Consider the following 23,228-nt stretch of genomic DNA (forward strand, 5'->3'; position numbering starts at 1 on the left):
AAACATTTGACGAAATATTTACGGTTCATAGAAAAATCAATTATAATAAATTTTGTATTATATACAGTTTCTTAATTTTTTCTATTTTTGAAAAAAAAAAACTCTTTCGTAATTATATTTTTTAGCCTACATTTCAATTTTTGTGTAAATATTTTATTTATTTTGTCATCTTTTATAATCTCCTAACTTTTACTATTTTTAATTTTGTTTCAATTTAATATGTTTTTAAAACTTGGTATTGGTTTTTTTCATTAAATTCTCACTTTTATTTTTTAAAATAATATTTTAAAATTAACTAATTAACTTACTAAGTGAATATGAGTGAAAACTTTGAGAACCAAAATGATATATTTTTTTTTCTATGATTTAGAAGTAATCAAAGGAATGTTGAACTTTTTGAAAAAAAGATATTATTTTTGTAGTCATCCATGCAATTGGCTTAGGATGAAAGATATTAAATTTCTTAATTTGAAAGTCAAGAAAAGGGGTTTGACAACTAAGAATATTTCTATTGATAATTAATTTATACACACACAATCCCACTTTAGTATACTAACATCATTCTTCGTTTTGTTTTGTTTTTCTAAACATTATTACACATTAATCAATAAGTTCTATAATGATTATTCTCTATAATATCAAAAGTAAAATCGAATATAAATAATACGCTTATAAAAATCGATTTCTTACTTTTCGTTTCGTATGTGATGTAGGTTATATAAAAATCCAATAAATTACTTTATCCAATCGATACCATACTTTTGTAAAAATCGATTTATCTTTCGTTATTATACTACTTTTATAAAATTACAAATTTAAAATTGACGTTTAGTGAATTTAAGAAGTAGACTCTTGGTTCAATAATGTATACCCTAAATAGGAGATAATATTAACTCTATCAATTTTTATATTGGCAAATCGTATTTTATGTGTTGATTAATGAGTATTTAATATTGCATATTACTCTTAATATATAATTAGCTAATATAGTAAAATCCATTTTTATTATTATTTTTTTAAAAACCACACTTTTACATGAAAACAATTCTATATATATTAAATTGAAAATTGATGGAGACTTCATATATGACTAAGAAATTTCATAATCTTGGGTGGTTTTTTTTTTTTTTTCACAGAAACTACATATGAAATCATCATCATCATCACCATTATTATTTTACAAAATAAGAAAGGGAAAGTTAAGAGATTAAATATGTTTTTGGATGAGGTAATGACAAAATAGATTTATGTATATATATATATATATATATATATATATATATATATATCAAAAAAGGGAAAATGCCAAGAAATTAATTTTAAAAAAGGTGTGAATGCTTATTGGAGCCAGGTGTGTTCTTAGATTAAAAATTTTAAAATATGTATTTTTGACTGCTTAATTTAGTCATTTACTTTTAGTTTTGACTTTTAAAAACTTGCTTAATTAGCCAAAGAAAGGTCATAGTTTTTGTTGGCTTTGTGAATGAGCCCTACAACTACAATATTAAAACTCTTTTTTCCATATATATATATATATGTTTGTGTGTGTGATTTGTGAGATATGATTGCAACATACAAGTTGAACTTTGGTAAATAATAATAACAATAATTAAAGTAATAAACAGTCCAAAAGAAAAATAATCAATAACAAACATAAGTTGGATTGATACTGTTTTCATTTTGTATTAATTAAATTAAATTAATTATCATTATTTTGTTTAAAGAATCGCTTTTTAGTGCATGAACAAGGTAACGATTTGGTTCTAGGAAACTATGATTTATAACAATTTAGTTTATTATATTTAAAACCAAAATATTAGAAGTTTAAAAGTTTATCGGACATTTCTTGAAATCCTTGGACGACATATTGGTAAACACAAGAAATGAAAATTTATTAACCTAATTGAAACTTTTGAAATTTAATTTCAATGATCTATATGATAAGAACTAAATGTTTAAGAACGAAATTTGTAAGTTAACCTATAGGACTTAAAACGAGCATATAAAGCAAGCACGTATACCCTTAAATCATTTCATCCCACTTATTACGAGGATTTTGTAAGATCGACTCTTTGTCATATGACTTACCCCTCATAAAGTTATGATATATAACATTTTGCTTACGTCATAACTCACTGTCCTATTTTGTTAACGTATATATCACGTTAGAGATGACCATATATATCATCCTAAGTAAAAGGTTATATTCCGTAACTTTATAAGAGCGCGAGTAATCAATCATAATTAAAAATCTTTAACAAGAGAGTTATCCATACAAAAATCTCGCTTATTGCTAACAAAAGTAAATAATTATATGATGTTACCTTTGTTTTGATTTTATGGTATATATTTGTGTTCATAAAACAATAATTATGCATTGTTGTAAATAAATGTTAGAATGGTCTTTCAATTTGTCCTGTTTTTATTGGTTTAGTAGTAAAAAAATGAATTGACCAATTGCTTAATTAATTCAATCAATTGTGGAATTAGGTTTTCTTAGGTCTAACCAATTAGTAAAAAGTATAAGGGTTGGTTGCACCAATAGCAAATACATACATATATATATATATATTATTACAATTGGGTCCCTTACTTCAAAATTATGAAAATTACAAAAATAACCCTATCCAATTCTTAAAATAAAAACCTATTCTTTAGTTTAACCATTAAGTCTATTTCCTTTCTCCATTTCGTTTTTTTTAAATAATGATCGAATTCTGGGTCAAATTCAAGAAATAAAAACTAACCTTTTGAAAACTACTTTTTTTTTTTTTGTTTTTGAAATTTTGCTTAATTTTTTAAACCATATTAACAGAATTTCGATTTATTTTCAAAAGTAGATTTTAAATTAATAAAAATTTTACGGTGCTTTTAATTGAAAATTTTTTCAAATAAACACTTTATATGATTCTAAAGCTTATCAAATACATCTTCAATTGTGCTTTTATATATATATATAAATTAATTTTGTTTTAAATGTTATTTTTTTCATATAGATATTCCAAAAGTAGTATAATTGTAAGAACAACAAAGTGATAAAAGAAATTTATGTGTTTCCCACTTTCAAACAATAGGGAGACAAAGTCGAGAAAGAAAAATAGAAAATTGAAAGACCTTTGAAAATTGAAAATTGGGCAACAGTTATCGGAATTTAAAATATCGATATCTCAACTTCACCAAAATGTTTATAGAAATATTTACAAATTATCAACGTTGATAAATATCTAAACATGGATTCACCTTATCAGTTCAACGTATGAAAATATAAAAATATGAATACAAACGTTGACATATCGATAAAAATTCAACACCATTCATATATTAATAAATTTGGTATGGTTTTCTAGAAAGAAAAGAAAAAGGAAAAAAAAAAGGCTATTGAAGACTGGTGGAGTTTTGTAATTAAGGGAAGGGTGGAAGGGCAATATGGTAAAAGCGAAACTTTTCATTTCCAACGGTCTGAAATCGGTGGGGAAGTTGTAAAGGCGATTACAAAAGAAACCGTGTCCGAGACTAACGTCTTTGGCCATTAGTTCCAAGCTGTCTTCATTCCACTCTGTTTATTTTCCAAAGTAGTTTTTTTTTTCTTAGTGTCCAAAATACCCCTCTCTTTCTTACCCTAACCAAATAAAATCGATTCTTAAACCAAGAGACAATCGCAAATATGACGATTGAATTCAAAATATTAGCGTATGTAACAACATTTTAAAAAGTTATAAGTATAGTGAAAACTGTTAGAATCTATCAACAATATTAGTTTATTACTGGTAGACCATATTGTAAATATTAGTCTATCGAGAATAAATCATAAGAGTGTATTAAGTGATAGAAGTCTTTGATTATTATCATCAAAATAATTATACCCTTAAATTTAAGGTTGAGTTACGATTTTCATTTTGGGCCAATATTGATATCTTAGAACTAATAATTTTATTGATTTATATCTATTTTGCTTCATATTTTGTTCTACCAATATCGCATGAAACTTATCATTTGAGTTAATTAAACATCTAAATTTTTATAAGTTAATCAATTTAGACAATTCATTATGATTATTTTTGAAAACTATCAATGCATTAATTTTCAAACATCTATGAACATTTCAAAAATGTTAGTTTTACGAAAAAAATGTCGATTATAGTAAATGCATAAACGATTCTCAAAGAAAATTATAACCAATAATCTAAAAAATTATAAGTTTCTCACGTGATTTTTTCCAATTGAAACATAAAGAATAATGTAAATTAATACATTTACAAACGTTTACTATTTAAATTAATACAACCTCTAAAAGTTTATCCATCGATATTTTCCTAATGAATTTTAAACTACTAAAATTACATTTATTATGTCTCCCATCATATCAATTTAACCTAACTCAATTAATTTAAATATGTACCTTAGACTAAAACTTAATTCTAAATCCTCACCTCCACATGTCGAAGTCTAGATTTGAAAATACAGCAAAATGTCATATTCTAACAACAATAAACATTGGGAGACTTCTACTAATGTTTATCAACATTTATCATTGACAGAATCGAAAATTTTACTATATTCTATAAATATTTTAGCAGTTTTGTTAATAACTATAGATGTTTCTCCACATTTTTTCGCGAGAAAAAGAAGAAAGAAAATAAAGAACATAAATATAATCTCTTTTAAATTGGATATTTAAATCCGCCCACTCTTTTTGTTGTAACAAACAAACTCAACATTAATTTTTGAGTTTTTAATTGTTATTTAATGCATAACCTTTACTTTAGGTTACATATAATAAATGGTCAAACTTTTAGTATAGTGTCTAATAGCTCTTAATTTATGATGCATACATTATGGAAATTTGAATTATTGTTTTTTTTTAATCTAGACTTCATACTCATTAAATTTGATCAATCATACAACTTTTGGGTTTTGAGGTAAATAACAAACCAATTATTTAAGTTTAACTATAGTTCATTAAATAATATGAAATTGCGTGACAGTGAGATGTGAAATCTTTTCATTTAGTTTAACTAAACTAAAGAAAGGAAAAAGAAAAAGAGAAATATTTTTATTAATAAGGAATATGATATGAATGGACCTACTTAGCTTTTTTCTCATATAGTCTTCATTTTACTAATTTAGTGAAAGAATTCTCATCATATATATATATATATATATATATATATATATATATATATATATATATATATATATATATATATATATATATATATATTTTAAAGATAATTGGTTCTCATTTTACATTTAATTAACTTTTTGGAGATTTTAAAAAATATATCAAAATTTCAAATTTTATCGATGAGAATTTATGCTATTTATACTGAACTACAACAAAGTTCTTGTATTGTTTCATGTCCAACAAAAATGGCTATTCGATGAACTGAATGGACCACAACGGTTATCCAAAATTTTCAACCTGTGGTTCTTTAAACAATTAGACATCCCAAGAGAGGGGAAGTCCGGTGAAAATTAAGGACTAAATTACAAAGCATTTTTTTACACCTATAAACACTTATTTAAACACTTTAAAAGTCCATTTAAATATACTCTAAAACTCTTATGAAAGCTACTCCAAGATGATCATCCGAAGTGGCGTCTCAGATTTGAGAAGGGGGAGAGAATTTTATTAATTCAGTTCCTAATTTGATTTACAGAAGTTTAGTCTTTGTCCAAGTCATTAGTACACTATACATCCTTGACAAAAAGAAAATATACCTAAAGTCCTTTTTTCCTCCCTCCATTGCTGAATAAACCCGACAACTTCCTGACTCGACTGGAGCATAAGCTTTTACCTTCATATTCAGCAACCTATCTTTCAAAAAATGCATGTCTTAAACACTTTTCCATAAACATCCATGTAATAAATACAGAACTTGATTTCAGCTTTGGATGAAGTTGTATTTTGATTCGACGTAGCTTTCGGCATCCCAGAGGAATGATCCAAAGGCAACAGCTTCCAGTACTAGCATTGTCAGCCCAGAGAATGTAAGAGAGATCACTTCATCGTTCAATGTGTCGATTGAGCCATCAGCTGCTATCCTAATGTCTGGTTTACCGAACAGTGCTTGAGTCTGCTTTTCAATCAAAGATATAGCTTCTTTTGATCTCAATGTTGCATATCTTTGAAGTGTCTCAGAATCCAAATACATCACGTAGGATCTCAATCTGTATGATTTGCCATCACCAGCATCGATAAGTCCCCGGCTGTCGCCGAACCCTTCATCATCAGGTGCAATCCTGATCAAGGAATCAGGATCCCACAGTTGATTTGCTGGTATCGGTTCGTCAAAGTCTTTTGTAAACGCTTCAGGAAGAGTTTTCATGGTCCTTTCAAGTTGGAAACGTTGGTCAACTCTTTTGAGAAAGTATCCATACATTATAGAAGCCGCATATAGCTTCCCGAGTTTTATTTTGCTCATTTCAACAATGGAACTGAAGGGACCGACAACTCGATCGCCAAGGACAAGAGACAAGTGACTTTGAATCATTTCAAATGCCTCAGGAGAATGGACGGATTCAAGTTTCTGCTCTTGGTTTGGCCAAAAATCAACTCGGCCGGTAGGATCTGAGGTTTCTGTTATCTTGGGGATCATTGAAATGTCATTCTCCACAAACTTTCCAACGATCAAGCAATATAATATCTCTTCTAACGTCTTTCGCCTTTCCTTCTCTTTCACTTCAGCTATCCTCCTAAGATTTCATGGGTTTAACTACATTAGTAACTTCTCAAGTAAAGCCAACAGCAGCAATCAAGTGATTAATTTATAATTTCATTTGGTTGATGCACAAACTTTAGGGTCCGTTTGAATTGACCGGAGAAAAAAATTGTTTTTCAAAGAAGCCATTTTATTTTAACTTTTTTTTAGAAAACGAAAACGAGAAACATGAAACCTAAGAGGGACTAAATATATGAAGAATCCCTCTCCAAATTTCTAAATGTTCTACCATTTCTCTGTCTTCAAAGATCCCACAAAATAGCACACAAACCAGCAAGCCATAACATGTGCAAGGTTGGAGATCACACATGTAGTTATTTAAAATTCTCTTTACATTATCACCTATAAATGCGATTTACTGATGAGAGAAAAGAAAGAGAGGATACGCACTTACTTGTAGAGAGGATCTTGAGACGAGGAAGGAGCCTCTTCTGTCTGCGAATCTCTCTCAGTTTGAAGGTTATCAAGTTGCTGGTCCACAGTTGCAGGAAGCAAATGAGGGTGAGATTGCAATATCTGGGCCAATAGCTGGCCAACTGGGGATTCAAATTGAAGAGGTGCAACTGGATAAACATTCCGAGAATCATCTGAAGCTCTAATACTTAAGCCCCTCAGTCGAAATTTATCCAAACTAGATCCAGCCTTTGGCATGTAAAATGATGAACATCCCTGGTAAAAAAGAGGAAGGTCAGGAAAAGGTTTTACATACAAAATACAAAATGACCAGTTTCTCACTACCCGTCTGTAGGCCTAACCATAAATGGAAGCGAACAAGAATGTATTTACATAAAATTTCCTCCATACCCTAAGCATGTGTGAAAAGGACAATTATGATATAGATATACTTTCCAACTTTATTTGAGATTCTCTTCAAAATTTTCTCAAACCATTGAATTTACAAGACTGATAAATTCTCCATTTCTTGGTTCCCCAATTTAATAATTCTGTACTTTAAATAAATTAACCAAAAATAAAGGATTTGTTTAATCCCAATTATTAGTAAATATCAGTCTCTTTATATCATAATTTCAAAAAAGGTAATATTAATTAATCAATTCCTCTTCAAAAAATTACTTCAAAAGCACACTAACTTCGCCATCAGCAAAAAGGATGGAGCATAAACCAAAAAAGAGGCCTTGGTAGATGAAGCATGAAATCCACATAGCATTCCTTCTAATTCTAAGAAAAACATAGTAGATACTAGTAGATTTTTTCAGGCCGCTCAAGCAACTATTGCTCCCTCAGAAGAAAATAAAGGCACAATTCAGTACTCTCAATCATTAATTCCTCATCGTCAAGTAGATGTAAATACCCAAAACATTTCTTTAGTCAAAAATTATTTTATGAAATAACTTTGAGACTGTTATGAACTCATTCAAAATTACATATTAGATCGAGTTTAAGAATGGTGACGACAATGCCCAGGAATTTTACAAGCACAAAAACTGCATCATCACGATAAAGAAGACCAGAAGTATATATACATGCAGAGCCACCAATTAATGAGTGAAACTCAATGACAACCACTTCTTCTTTGGAGAAGAAACTCAATGACTAAAACAACATACAAATTTTATATACACTAATGTAACTTGCCCCATGTTTCATTTGTTAAGTTCTCAATTTGTCACAAAAGAACCATAACACAAATCATAAATATAAGCAACTGAAGATTGTTCACAAATCCTCAAAGAGAAATAATTCTCAAATTTTCCACCAACAAATGAACGACCAGCATAATTCCTTTTGACCCAAGAACACCGTCATCATCAATCTCAATCCTGGCAAATCCTACGTCTTTACTAGGTCTATTCATCAGCTAACAAGTCAAACATACAACACGGAATATTATAAGATTCGAATTGCTCAAAGATAATATACCTTTTTCTCGGCCTTTTGGGCAAGATCAAGTGTCGAATTGCTCAAAGATAATGCAGTAAGAAAAAACAAACACAAATATGGTATAATCAAAGCAAAGCTACATGAACTCTCCCATGGAAATTTACAATTTGACTAACTTTCGAAGTGAAATTACAGAAGAGTAAAGAAGAAATGGAATACTCACTCTAAAGAATCCAGCGGAAATGGAAGTCTTCGAATCGATAGATGCATGACAGTGTCTCAGTTCCGACGACCGGAGGCCGCCGGCAGACGGAATTACAACGGGAACGTCGCTGATTACACCCGAAATTTGCATTTTTGTTTAGCGAGAAGAAGCGGCTTAACAAATGAAAGACCAACGATGAGTCCTTCTAGATATATAGGATTACGTTTTTCTATTCCTTTTCTTTCTTTCTTTCTTTTTTGAATAACTATTTCTTATTCGATTAAAATACTATTTTTCTTTTTTGTCAAAATATATCGTATAGAAAATTATTTAAAATTACCAAACTACTAAAAATATTTACAAAATATAGCAAAATATCATAATATCAAATTCAACAACATAAACCTATTATAGATAGAATCTGAATTACGTTATATTTTGTAAATTTTAGTTTTCACACTCTAATTTGTAATTTTTTCTTCGTAATTATTAAGTGATTTTTTATTTTAAAAATAGTGAATCAAATATTTATAAAACATAATAAAATTTCAAATTCTATTCGTAATAAGTATTACTAGAATTTTATTAGTATCTGTTAGTGTATTGATAGACATTTATAGGTGTCTAGAATTATCTTTTATTTTAAGAATTTAAAATTATGTTATATTTTACAAATATTTTAAACGATTTTTTTTTGTGCAGTAACTTCCTTTATAAAATTTGAAAACATATTTTAATAATGTCTTTTATTTGATAAAAATTATTATTCAATCAATTAAACTAAAAATTAATTTAAAGAACTATATTTAAGTTTATCGAAGATATAAGAACTAAAAAAGATTAAAACTCGATCATATGTATAGACGATATTTTTAGTACATATTGTAAGGGAAAAGGGAAGATACCAAGAGTTGTCCCCAGCACATATATAGATGTTGAATTGATCTAAGTTCTAATTGACATAAAAATGAGACTTTTGTTCATAGTAGTATTGGTTTTGAGAGAAGAAAACATCAACAGTAAGTAAATTTGGGGCATTTAAAGTAGAGATATTGCTTAGAAAATATAAAACTTTGCCCAAAATTTCAGATCTCGTTGTTTGTACACAGAAACAATGCAAGTTACTAATGGAGATTATTTTCTTCTACTTGAAAATGAAGTGCATGGTCAGAGAAAGCTTTGGACTCTGTTCTTGAAGAATGAAGAATGTAAGTTCTTAGTGATGGAAATACATAATACAACTATGAATATGCTGCAACTTAAATCAATCTGTTAAAAAGCATACTGAAATGCCTGGATTACGACCTCTCACTTGGCACAAAATATATTCTACAATGAACAAACTCAAGTGAAATGTTGTGTAACACTTGTCAAATTAATTTGGATACAAAGATACTACACAGAGCTTTGAGTTAAAGACGAAGCCTCCATAAGAATCAACCGTCCTGAAACGAGGCGGGTCAGTTCTTAGAAAATGTAAATGACAAGTTATGCAAACTTTTTGGCTACTAATTGGTTAGGTTGTGTGACTGCAGCTGAATTAAGCAAGGGTGGTAGCTCCTAATTATCCCTTAGCAAGTTGGGTCCGGGATGTATGATGACCTTTTTTCAAATTTTGGCCGTCTTTGGTAGATCTTGGATCTTCATTTCCATCACTTTCGCCAAGCCTCCTCTGAAAATAAAAAAAATCAAATGAGTTATACGTACAATAAAAGAAAAAAAGCTTCCTACGGTTCGATTCTACTCTGCATTGAATATCACACTTTGCATCAACGTTCGGAGTTCAATCTTTGAGTTTGAAAATCAAACCTATGGGTCATAGAGCCTGTTTGGAATCATTTTCTCAGTGTTTAAGAAGCATTCTTACGTGCAAAAGAAGTGCAAAAAAGCACTAAGAACTCAATTCAAATATAGCCTTAGAACCTTTAGAAAAGACAGAACAGCTTGTTGAACCATTAGAACTTTTCTAGAACATACAAGTGAAATGACAAGGTCGGTTACAATGATCTTGTTTCGAGAAAATTATGGCATTTTTCTGTACATGGCTTGATTGAGATAAATGGTTAAAATATATAGATTTCAGGTTGTTGGCATCACCTTGAGAGAGGCATTTTCTGAAAGAAGTTGCTCGTACTCAGTCCTGATCCTATCCACTTCAGATCTTAGACTCGCATTTTCTTCCTTCAAAGCTTCGGCACGTTGAGATAGCTCATCACATTCAGCCTGAAGTAAAAAAAAAATGAAACATACAGGAAAAACCAATTAATTGAAAAATATCGCTACATGAGTCTAAGATCGTCCAATTTGATTAAAAACCTTAAAATGCCTAATTACCTGTTTACGCAACCGAGATCTACGAGCAGATTCTCTATTTGATTGCTTCCTTCTTTGTCTTTTTAGCTCTCTTTCATCCTGAATTCACCCAGAAAACAAAACTAAGTAATAACAATGGATCCCGCTCTTCATCTGAAAAGCAGTAAAGGCTGCAAAAGGAGGATATGTTTTCCTTCAAATTGATAATCGGTCAAGATTGGCTCAATCAAACCATACAATGCGAGTTATTTTACATTTGCACACTGAAAAAAACAAAATCATACATTACAATTATCCATTTACCATTAGTTAAAATCTCACACCAGGGTATGAGAAGATGCAGATGAAGTCATTGCCATCGATACAGTGGATGACACGTGGATGACACAAGTACATTCTTTTTATCCTTTTTTCCTCCCTTCCCAATTCAAATGGTCCAATATTTTATAAATTTACCCAATTAGTGAATTGATGAATACAATGTGTCTATATGATAACTTTGAACATTCAAGCCCACTCATGTGTGTTAAATCACCGGTCAACCCATAAGCAAGCAAGTTGATATATGATTTAACATGATATTATAGTAGGAGATCCTAAGTTCAGATCTCCATAATGTCATTTACTCCTCAATTACTCAATTACTAGAATTCTACTCAGTGGACCTCCTAAGCATTTCCAATCCCACAAAGGGAAGAAAAGGGTTAACAGTGATATATCAAATTTATCACAATTCATTAGCGTAAATTTTTGGGTTAATGGGTGATTTAACTATGTGCAATGTTTGTCAAACACCAACCTGTAACCAAGGCTGTGACGGAATGCCGTCTCGTGACCCAGCAGCAACAGCTCCTGCAATTGGAGCTGAAGGGACCTTCCCACACAATGAAGAGATGGCAGAAGTTGTTGGGGTACCCCAATAATCCATTCCTATATTTAAATTTGTAGCAGGACCCGAAACAGCTCCTGAAGCTTGGATTGGTATTATGGACATCGTTTGGTTCACCAATGGATGTGCAAGACTATGTCCTTCATTCTGAGAACCATGCATTAAACCATTAGGAGTCCCTCCACCTGTACCAGAAACAAAAGTTCCTCATCGATATAAAACAACCGAGTACACTGACTGCATAATAGAAAAAATTCCCAAACCTTCTAAAGAATCTTTCCCAGAACCAGATTTTAGTTGTGAATCCTACAAAAATCAGGGAAGGCTGTGAAGCTAAGATAGATGAATAGCATGTATCAGAACAGAGCCCAAGTGATATAACGGACACCCTCAAACAAGAAGAGATTGATATTATAGCATTTACTTCAATCGTAAATGTAAAACAACAATATAAACAAATAGAACCAAACAGATGTTATTCAACCTTTTCAAGCTACAAATGTTTTGTTAACACATCATGTGTTTTTCCTCCATAAGTAAACTTTGAAAGTTCAATTATACATAACTACACTATGAAGCAGGGAACAAAATGTCTAAACTAGAAACTAGAAATTGGACTCAGGCTTCCCCCACCCATGCCCTACCCTCATGAAATATGGACGAACCTATCATCAACAGTCGCATGGTTATAAAGTGGCAGATACTTACGTTTTCAGAGTCAGCACCACTTCCTTCACTCGTGCCTTCACTTTCACTTTCAGCACTGCACAGAGAGGTTCATCGTCACATAAGCTAATGGTAAATGTGAAAGATGGGATGTAAAATTAAGCACAACTGCACACGACAAAATATTCTCAAAACCCAACAGGAACTAACATTGTTAAACCTCAATATGACAGAATACTAGACTGGACCCAAGGTGTGCAGTAAGAGGAGTGAAGTTTACAGTTTATTGTAGTTCGTGGGAACTGACAGAAAAAATCAATGCAGAAAACAAGGCCGGTAGGTAGAACCATTTAGAGGACTTAGAATAAATTATATTCTTACTGCCCTACCCCATATAGGTTGGGTTTGGGTCCATACGAAACACCAATCACAAAAATCAAAAAGCTACGAGATATGGTAGTCTGGCCATTATGAATTGAAAACACAACCAATCACCAAATAAATCTACATGACATGTCGGACCTTTTAGAATAAACTCCATTAGCAGATGTCCCTGATGGTTTACCAAGCTCATTGTTCTTCCCAGTTATCATGCTTAAACTTCCCAGACTTCCTTTCGATCTTTTAATTGGCAATTTTTCTTTCAGCTCAGATGGTTTACCTTCCCCTTCCATGTTGCCTGGTGTATTCCCCTATGTAAAGTTTTATAGTCCTACTCAAATTTAGAAAAAGACGCAATTAAAGACAAAATAACAAGCCAACGGAACTGGAAACTTACAGAAGCCTCAGCAATGCCATTTGGAGAAGCTATAGCAAAAGGACTGTAAGGATACGATCCCTGCGACAAGCATGTAATTGTGAGTTCAAAATATCAAAAAAGAGAGACAAAAAACCAAAACCTGCATAAAAACTAAATTGTACAGGAGGCATAGGTGGATGAGCATATATGCCACCATGAGGGTACATTGCAACATATGGATGTGGAGGGGTTCCGTAAGGAGGCATAATAGGCTGCATCAAACATTTAGATTATGATCAGAAAAAGAATCAAAACCATCAAGATGCTTCAGTTATTTCATAGTTTTAAAAGTGAAGTTCAAAAGGAAGGTGATTCCTTATTTTATAGATGATTTCTTCTCCATAAAATATTTAAAGCCCACGTCCATTTGAAAATGGCAGTACTAGATCAGATAAAAATCAACGATTATGTTGACAGACTAGGTCGACTATACGAAGGTAAAAAAACATCTGAAAGCGTAACAGTTGGCAATTATTACACCAGCACATATAACATCAGATTACACATGTTTCTAAAAACCAACAGAAGGACCTCTTAATAAAATATCTTTAGGACCAGCAACTCTGGTTTTAAGCTAATAAGCACATCACTCATGAACTTAATATTGCATTTAAACATTATTCCACCAACGGTTCTCAGGTTCAGAAGGTCTACCCATCTGAAATCTTAATCTCAAAAGGAGTAGGAAAGTAATCAAAAGTGCATCTAAATTCTAACAATCCCTGGGACCCAAAACTTCTGAAAGTGAGAGGACAACCCTTTCAGACATAATAAAGTTGTTTAGTATTAAAATAACAAAGAACGAACACAAAGATTTACGTGGAAACCCTAATATAGGGAGAAAAACCATGGGAGAAAACTCTCTTATTATTTTCTTATGAATCAACATAATACAAGAGAGGGGAATAAAAAGACAGCAAGGTCTAAGCTAAAGAAGGAAAGAATAATTAGGGTTACAAAATACAAAAGAACCCTGGGGCTTCCAACATACACCAAGCCCACTAATTCTAACTCCTCCGCAATTTGAGACATAAATGTCAATAAGACCCAATTTGCTAACTTAGGAATCAAAACTTGTCTGAGAAGCCCCTTGATGAGAATGACAGCAACCTGTTGACTTGAGAGGATGTAAGGAATGCATATGCTACCATTTTTCTCAATCATTCTTCAGTGAAATATCTATAAATCTCCACATGTTTAGTTCTCTCATGCTGAACAGGGTTATTAGTGATGCTAATAGCAGCCTTATTATCGCATCATAGTTTCATAGGCATCTCAAAGTCCTAACTAAGATCACATAAAACTTTTTGTAGCCAAATCTCCTTAAATATCCCTAAATTCATAGCCTTGTACTCAACTTTGGCACTACTTCTGGTCACAACACCTTACTTTTTACTCCTCCAAGTTACAAGATTGCGCCGCATGAATGTACAGTACCTAGAGGTGGATTTCGTGCCAACAACGGACCCTGCCCAGTCTGAATAAGTGTAGGCCTCAAATTTTTCCTGAATATCAACCCTTTACCAGAAGTAGTTTTCAAGTACCGCATAATTTTGTTAACTGCCTCCCTGTGTTTCTCGTACGGAATCTACATGAATTGACTAACTGTACTAACAACATAGGAGATCTTAGGATTAGTTTGAGATAAGTAGATCAACTTCCCCATCAGGCGCTGATATTTTTCTTTATCAACGGAATCCCAGACTCCAGTTTAGCATTGGACTCGATAGACGTATCAGCAAGTCAACATCCGAACATACCTGTTTCAATTTAGCTAATCAAGAGTTTACTTTCTTTGAGAAACAGAGATACCTTCTTTTGATCTGGCTACCTCCATCCCAAGGAAGTATTTTAGATTTCCTAAGTCTTTGATTTCAAATTTATCCCCCATCTTCTTTTTCAGTTGGGTGATTTCAGCAATGTCATCCCCAGACAACACAATAACATCAATGTAGACAATTAACACAGCAATCCCCCCAACCTTGGAGATCTTTGTAAATAGAGTGTGATCAGAGTGCCCCTAACTATATCCTCGTTACTTGATAAAGGTGGTAAACCTGTCAAACCAAGTTCTCAGCAACTGTTTCAACCTATACAAGGATTTTTTAAGCTTGTAAATCCGTTGATCAAATTGAGCTTCAAAACCTAGAAGGGGCTCATATATACTTCCTCTTCTAGCTTTGCATTCAAGAAAGCGTTCTTAATGTCTAGTTGATATAGGGGTCAATCTTTGTTCACAGCAACCGACAAAAGGACCCTGACAGTATTTAACTTTGCAACGGGAGAGAAGGTCTCAAAGTGGTAACCCCGTAAGTCTGAGTAAACCCTTTTGCAACTAACCTGGCCTTATGTCTGTCTAAAGTTCCATATGCTTTATACTTGATAGTAAACACCCATTTACATCCCATAGTTTTATGCCCCTTGGGGAGATCACAAAGTTACCAAGTTATGCTCTTTTCAAGGGCTCTCATCTCCTGCATGAATGTAGTTTTCCGCTCAGAGCACTCTAATGCAATCTGGATGTTCTTAGGTATCATGGTGGAGTCAAAACTGGTTGTAAAAGCTCCGAACTAGAGTGATAGGTTCTCATATGAGACATAGTTACAATGTACAGATGGGGTGCTTTGTGCAATACCTAGTGCCTTTCCTCAGTGCAATAGGTATATCATGAGAAGGATCATACCCATTAAGGTTACATGAATGATCATGTTTAGCCTCATCACCTACCATTTCTAACATGACCTTAATTTCATCAACACTGCACTTTTCACCCATGTCTTCTGGAACAGCCATATCGGACCTGTCATTCTCACCCATTTTACTTTCAACATATGAATCAATAGAATTAGTCATACATTGATCTCGTAATGATTTAGAATCTTGGACCAGAGTCGACTGAGCAGTAAGAGGCCCCAACTTTCTTTCTAAGATTCCTTCTATAGCAGGTTATCTAGGGAACTTGGTTCATAGGTAAGACGTGTTATGGGGATTGAGGTCAAGTATGGGTAAGGTAACAAGAGTAGCATTGGTAGACTCTAAAAAAACCACCCAGTTAGGCTCTTCACTCGCAGAAGAGATGTCCACGAGGCGAGGCGGGGACGGGGATGCCACTCCCCGTTCCCACCCCACGAATTTTCCCACAGGGAACGGGGCAGGGATTCCACAGGGATTGGGTTACCCACGGGGAAATATTTCCCACTTTTGTTTTTTTTTTTTTTTTGATAAGTATTATATGGGTGTGTTTATACATATATATGTGTGTGTAATATACACATACATATATATACATACATGTATGTATGTATCTATATACATTTCTTTTCTTTTGGGGCAGGGTGGAGACGGGGTCGGGGAATGTATTCTCTGTTCCCGGCCCCAAAATGTCAACAGAAAAAAATAATCCCCACTCCATCCCCCATTCCTCGTGTATTTAGGGATTTCCCGCCTCATTCGAGGCAGGTCCCCTCGGGGCCCCAACCCCACGAGTTAAATGGACATTTCTAAGTATAAAGAGAAAACCACGGGAGAGAATTGTCTTATGATTTTCTTATGAATCAACATAATACAAGAGAGAGGAATAAAAAGACAGCAAGGTCTAAGCTAAAAAAGGAAAGAATAATTAGGGTTACAAAATACAAAAGAACCCTAGGGCTTTCAACGTGCACCAAGCCCACTAATTCTAACATTAAGAAATGTGAATCAAGCCCTATCTAAAATTAGACCAAGGATACCATCTACCAAATAAAGGGACCTGCATCAGACAGTGGTAGTCACTGCATCTACTAAATCTCTTCATACTTTTGGACCGGCCATGGATCCATTACTTGAAAACCATCCAAAAACATTTTAGTCTCCCCCAATACCCCAGGAGTAGGAGCGTAAACCTGCCGGATTCCCAATTTCAATAAAATTCCTTTTCTTCTCTTTTCTTTTTTGCTGTAGTAAGTCCAGACACTGAAAACCGTTAATCGATGAGAATATTTGAAAAAAAACAAAGTACCACTCCAAGATAAGAAATATGTCAAAATTCAATAAAGTCTTCCATCGACCAAAGCCTGCTCATAATTGATTATTTTCCGAAATGGCCAACCTCTCAAGTTAACTCATGCATTTAATGGCAGAAAAAAAGTACTATTAACTTGTTAATACAAACATAAACTTCTTTAGTCAAAAAAATAGTTTTAAATAACTAGAAGAAGTGAAATGAATGACGAATTATGTTAAGATGTTTTACCATGATTAAGAATCCTACGATCAAGCCTGATTAAGAAACCTTTTAAGTATGCTAAAAAGGACTGCCATACGATAGAATACCTCAAAGACCAGGAAAACATGCTGGAACTGTTGAAAATATGAATAGAAAATTATGAAGCTTAGAGCAATGTTTATCTAATACAAAGTAGCAGTTTAGCTACGAAAGGTCATACCTGTACCCCCCACATATATGGGTGTGCTTGGGGGCTCGTTGCCAAGTATCCAGGTGGAGGTATTGCAGAATATGCCTAAAAGAAAAGGGGAAAAACATGAGATCGGACAAGAGGCAAACCACAATGCATATCCAATAGTTAACCATATTAACTTGAGGTTTTAACAAAAAGAACCTGAAATCCTGACCATTCAGGATTCACAGTGCCAGTGCTTGTGTTTGGAGACTGCTCCTGAAAAAAACGCAAAACTATACAAAACTTAAGAACCGGCCATGTAAAACAATAAAATTTTAAGGCTAAATCTCTAAAGAAATTGAAATTAGAAAATTATGTCACTAGCCTCCATAAGTTAAAAGTCTTATCTGATAGACTTGAAATCCATTTTGATCATTTTGATGAAACAGAATGTTAACAAATCGGGGATATCTAAAATTCTAGACATCTAGGTATTTCGTATTTCGTATTTGAATCCCGGTGATTGTAAATCAAGGTAAATCTTGTTTGTCTTGAAATATTTATACATTAGAAAAAATTAGGAATGTTGGATAAATGTATACGTTTTGCAGGATTTGTAGAGATATAATAAAATTGCTAATTTTTCCATTGACGCTCCTGTGGCTAACTTTTTTGTTTAGAATTTTTCATATATAAAAGTAATTTAAATTAAAAGGATATTTCATATGACATTAATAAAAACATACAAGCAGACCTGCGTAGTGGCAGGTGCTGTTTTGGATTCTTCCTTTGCGGATTTATTCATCTCACTGCCACCCATGATTCTATATCAAGCAGATGCCACCTTCCAACAAAAGTTCAAAACATCCTACATTAAGAAGAAATACATCATATCAGTTGTTTTTATCCGTCACTTCACACTAACCAAACTCTTGAAGTCTTACTTTCCTTTGATGCATGAAAGTATGATAATTCTTTACATCGGAATATTATATTTAACCCAACAAAGAGAAGGAAGTAGAAGCACCAACTTCACTGCCAGAGGAACTTAAAAGAAGCTACACAAGTTGGCTTGAATCAATCATACCTAGTTCAAGCCATCTTTCAAAGGCAAAATTTATACACTTTGGCAACAACCTTCCTTCAAAGAGTAAAAGTTGTCTGATTTCATTGGCTGTGCTAGATTAGCCAATGAAATCAGGAAAATTTCTCTTTGAAGGAAAGTAGTGGGTTCCAACATGATGATTTCCTTTTTCCTCTATTGATAGAAATATGGAAACTAGACATAGTACAAAAGAGAGGGCACACAAAAAAAAGAAATACCCCCAAAAGATATGAAAAGCCTTTGTAGATAACATCCCCAAAAGGAAACTTTGGAGTGAGCCACACACCAGGCTCCTCCTAAAATTGCTCGTGCCCTTGAAGTTCCCACCTTACTGTCTGACCAAATTTTCCAAATAAAAACAAGTAGGAACCCCACATGCCAGAGAAGCCAACCTTTATTACAAAGGAGGATAGATAATAAGCTCCTCCACCATATCCTCAAAATTTCTACTCAAACTGAATCATACATTAAAAAAAATCTGGAGAAATTTCCCACAAACCGTCATAGCAAAGGAGCACAGGACAGCTTCCTCAGTAAAATTAACATTTGATTTTAAAAAAGCGAAGGTGGGTGGAACACGTCTGGAATCCTTACTAGAGAAAGATACAAATGAGCCAAAATGGCCGGAATAAAATGGCAAAAGGAATGAAGCAAAACTACATTTTTTTTCCATCAAGTAGTTTCGGCTGGATGGAATTACACAAAGACTCAAAAGTAAATTGGTAGGTAGAAGATAGAATCCCACATAGATTCACTAGATTCACTCCAGAGGTAAGAGGATCAGTTGCATTTCAAGGGATATGTTAACTTTTATTGTTGCATTAACGAAACTCGGTGGGAAATTTCCTTTCAGTGATTCCAGTAAATCAAAACAAATAATAACAATTACAAAACCAAAATGTTCAATTCCCAGAATTTGTGCATACATGACACAAATAAACATGATTACAAGCGATAAAGTAAAAGAAACATCACAAATTCATTGCAAGTAGGCATGAAAGTTCAATTACAAAACGCAACAATTTGTTTCTACTACTGCCAGCAACTTTAACACCAAACAGAAGCAAAGTAGCTAAGAAAAATTGAAACCCAGTTCAACGCAACAATCGATGGATTCGTAAGCCGCTCGATTGCGAAAAGAGCATGAAATGAACAAGAATCGTGGAGATATGAATCTGAAAATACGTAAATGAGTAATCGAGAGTATAAGTAAGGAAAGTAAAGAGAATTTTCGTACGAATTCGGTCAATACAGAAATTTCGCTCGAGCTTGAAGGTTGAAGACCTTAAGAGAAAGGAATCGGCGACGAGGAAAGGGAAAGGAGAGACCACGGAACAGAGTCCGGGGTTGGAACCTCGACGAACGTCGTCGGTGACGTTTTTCACTGTTTACTGCAGAACATGTCCGAACTCTATTTTCCTTTTGTTTCCTTTTTCTTTCGGTTAAAATATGGTTTTGGTCATATAATTTGAAGTCGTTGAATTTATATTTCTGTCCCTAAGTTTGTATGGATTACTCGATTGCTTCCGATTTAGTCTTCGAAACTCAAATTTGTAACGATTTTTTAATCACTAATGTGAAAACAAATCATCAAAATTAAATATTAATTTTTGTTATTTTATTAAGTATTAATTAGTTTATTGATTTATTTATGAAAATAAATGTTATTAGAATCTAATGATAATTTCTACATAAGAAATTCTATTATTACAAACTTTGAAGATTGTGGACTAAATTATTATTAGTTAAAGTTTATGGATTAAATTGTTGTAAAATTAAAAGTTAATTTTTAAAAATCAAGATTTAATGACTAAGTTAATTTTTAGAAAAGGACAACACAAAGAGAGAAAGAGGATTTGTTTGGCTTTTATTTCTTATTTTGAGAAGTCGAATGGCCTTTTAACGATCACGATAGTAAAATTTTATGTCTAGATGTCGTATTTCAATTAACATTTCTATGTTTTTTATGGGTTTGATATCGACATCAACATGAGAGATGAATCTATATTTCTATTATATCATAGAAAAATTCATGAAACATAATAATCAGGAAACAAAATATCATTAATGTAAATATAATATAAGTAATAAACGTGAATCATAAATGTTAATTTACTTATTTAAATATAGTTATTGACTTGTTTTTTTTATTTTCCATAAACATCTATCGAAATTTGGGTAGAATCAAGACATCAATATTTCCATCAATGCAATATATTAAATCTTGCTCGGAATTAAACCTGACTCGAGATTCCCATCTCATAGTTTCTAATGGTAGTCTTTGTTCTTCCTTTCACATGTATAAATATGTTTTCCTTATTTGTTCTTTTGCAACGAGTAAACATCCTATTCTACCACATGTTTTTGCCAAGTCACGTACTACATTCAATACACTTCATACAAATTGAAAGTAATATTTTTTCCATCAACAAGTATAAACGAAGATTTGCTTCAAACATTCAATTAGATTTTTATAAAGCATATGTCTCAGATTGTGAGAGCAAGCAATCGACCCAATAGAAAAAACACATAGAAATTGATGAAGATGAAAAATGTTGAAAAGGAAATAATAGAGAAGGGTCAGAAGTGTCATATCTGGAAAATAATAGAGTAACAAAGATACAAATAGCTAGATTATCCGATTTTTTTTACTCATGACAATTCCTTTAATTAAGTGTGATCTTGACGTAAATATATAGGACGTGCTTGAATGTGTTATTGAGAAAAAAAAATGTATTTTCTATTTGTATTATTTCAATATATATCTTCACCTAATTATTAATTCTTAGTTTACAATAATTAATTATAATTACGGCAAACTTGTTAAATGACTACGTTGTTTGAAAATGATAAAAAAAGTGTAAAATATATAGAATTAGCACCAAAATCCAAATAATAATAAGTCAATACTCACGTATCCAATCCATTTAAATATTTGATATGAATTGATGCATACATTAACCTACCCATCAATCTAAAGTGAAGTGAATGAATTATTTGTAGTCATAATATTATTTTTTTTACAATTTTTAATTCACTTCATTTATACATACATAACAACTATTAAGCAAAAAGTTTTTTAGGAACGAAATGAAACAAAATCACCTGTCTTACCTACTAATGTGTGTATACATAAATTTTGAATCAACATGACTTTTCATTCTAAGAGAGGGACATTTGAATCTATACACAACCATTTTAAATATAGGGTTTATGGTTTGGGTTTTGACATTATCACAAGTGGAGGTATAGGCCTTTCAGCCCGAAACGAGACATTCTCATCACGCCTGTAGGAGACTTTCTTGCACTCGAAGGAGATCTTTTCACCTAGTAATTTAAAGCTAATAACATCATCTCGTTCTTCCTCGATCTCTATGAGTAAGATGTAATGGCACGGGGGTCTATTGAAATCAACTTAGTGTCCAATAAATGTCTAAACACAGTTTTCCTAACACATATACATCTACCTGGGTGTTAACTTATTTTTAATGTTCGAGGCGGTCTTTGCTAGGTGTGAACAACATGTCAAGTTTAAAAGGAAGAAGTCTGTAGTGCGAGTTTTGGTGACAAGAGGCATTTGCCAAACAGAAAACATACATAACAAAACAAAAGGCAGTAAGTAATATGTCCTAAAACATAGTGCAATCTCAAGCCAATATTGCTTGAAAATAACATGAATTAACAATTGGAACTTAAGCAACATTCATCTGATGCCACAAGACAATAGTCTTATATACATTTTGTGATGTATCTCAACCTAATCTCGAACGAAATCGTTCCTAAGATTACCCACAAAATGCATATAAAACGCAACAAATCTTGATACCCATTCAATAAATCTCAGGACAATTTCATCGATCACGGTCAAGATTCTTTATCTACACAAGCATAGATTGTGAAATTGTTGACATTCATCAAATAAAACCACATGCATTAACTTAAAATTTAGTTATATATCAAACTGCAATAGAAAAACAACTACATATTTTCCCATCCACCTCAAAATTTCCAAAAAGCACTATATCAAAATTTAAAATCCAGCCCTAAACTATGAAATCGTTTAAAGTAAATTACCTTCACAAATTTTAGCAAGCAAAAATCAGTAAAATCCCTTTAATTTTGGAAGTAAACACATTTCGTTTAGGCCGAAATGAGCATAGGGTTTAGGGTTTACAAATATCAAAGATTCGGGCTTCTAAGAGTATTTTGGTCATTTTAGAATACCCTTTGTTTTGAAATTTAAAAACAAACCCATCATCTTCGGCTGAGATGAAATTGTTGAAATTTTTTAAAATTTGAAAAAAA

General features: G+C 32.4%; 2 protein-coding genes across 10 annotated transcripts; both read right to left on the reverse strand.

Moving 5' to 3' along the window:
* Positions 1-5,608: 5,608 nt before the first annotated feature.
* On the reverse strand, positions 5,609-9,009 carry LOC103503577 (UV-B-induced protein At3g17800, chloroplastic). Of its 2 annotated transcripts, XM_008467797.3 has the most exons (3): positions 8,788-9,009; positions 7,117-7,391; positions 5,609-6,696 (listed from the first exon to the last, which is right to left on the reverse strand). In XM_008467797.3, exons 1-3 carry the CDS (start codon positions 8,917-8,919, stop codon positions 5,886-5,888), a joined length of 1,218 nt encoding a protein of 405 aa, XP_008466019.1. In that variant the 5' UTR covers positions 8,920-9,009; the 3' UTR covers positions 5,609-5,885. The 2 variants fall into 2 exon arrangements, with proteins under 2 accessions (XP_008466019.1, XP_050939461.1); XM_051083504.1 differs by lacking the exon at positions 8,788-9,009 and having other exon boundaries at positions 7,113-7,391.
* A 1,030-nt stretch (positions 9,010-10,039) lies between these two features.
* Positions 10,040-20,378, reverse strand: LOC103503578 (bZIP transcription factor 16). 8 transcript variants are annotated; one of them, XM_008467799.3, is made up of 13 exons: positions 20,161-20,378; positions 18,573-18,686; positions 18,038-18,094; positions 17,864-17,938; positions 13,559-13,648; positions 13,416-13,475; positions 13,160-13,329; positions 12,680-12,734; positions 12,235-12,277; positions 11,882-12,156; positions 11,104-11,181; positions 10,867-10,992; positions 10,040-10,441 (listed from the first exon to the last, which is right to left on the reverse strand). In XM_008467799.3, exons 2-13 carry the CDS (start codon positions 18,636-18,638, stop codon positions 10,334-10,336), a joined length of 1,203 nt encoding a protein of 400 aa, XP_008466021.1. In that variant the 5' UTR covers positions 18,639-18,686; positions 20,161-20,378; the 3' UTR covers positions 10,040-10,333. The 8 variants fall into 8 exon arrangements, with proteins under 8 accessions (XP_008466021.1, XP_050939466.1, XP_050939462.1 ...); XM_051083509.1 differs by lacking the exon at positions 20,161-20,378 and adding an exon at positions 17,671-17,777 and having other exon boundaries at positions 18,038-18,111; XM_051083505.1 differs by lacking the exon at positions 20,161-20,378 and having other exon boundaries at positions 18,051-18,111.
* Between the last annotated feature and the right edge of the window lie 2,850 nt (positions 20,379-23,228).

Source organism: Cucumis melo, chromosome 4 (assembly GCF_025177605.1).
Source record: "Cucumis melo cultivar AY chromosome 4, USDA_Cmelo_AY_1.0, whole genome shotgun sequence".
NCBI classification, from domain to species: domain Eukaryota; kingdom Viridiplantae; phylum Streptophyta; class Magnoliopsida; order Cucurbitales; family Cucurbitaceae; genus Cucumis; species Cucumis melo.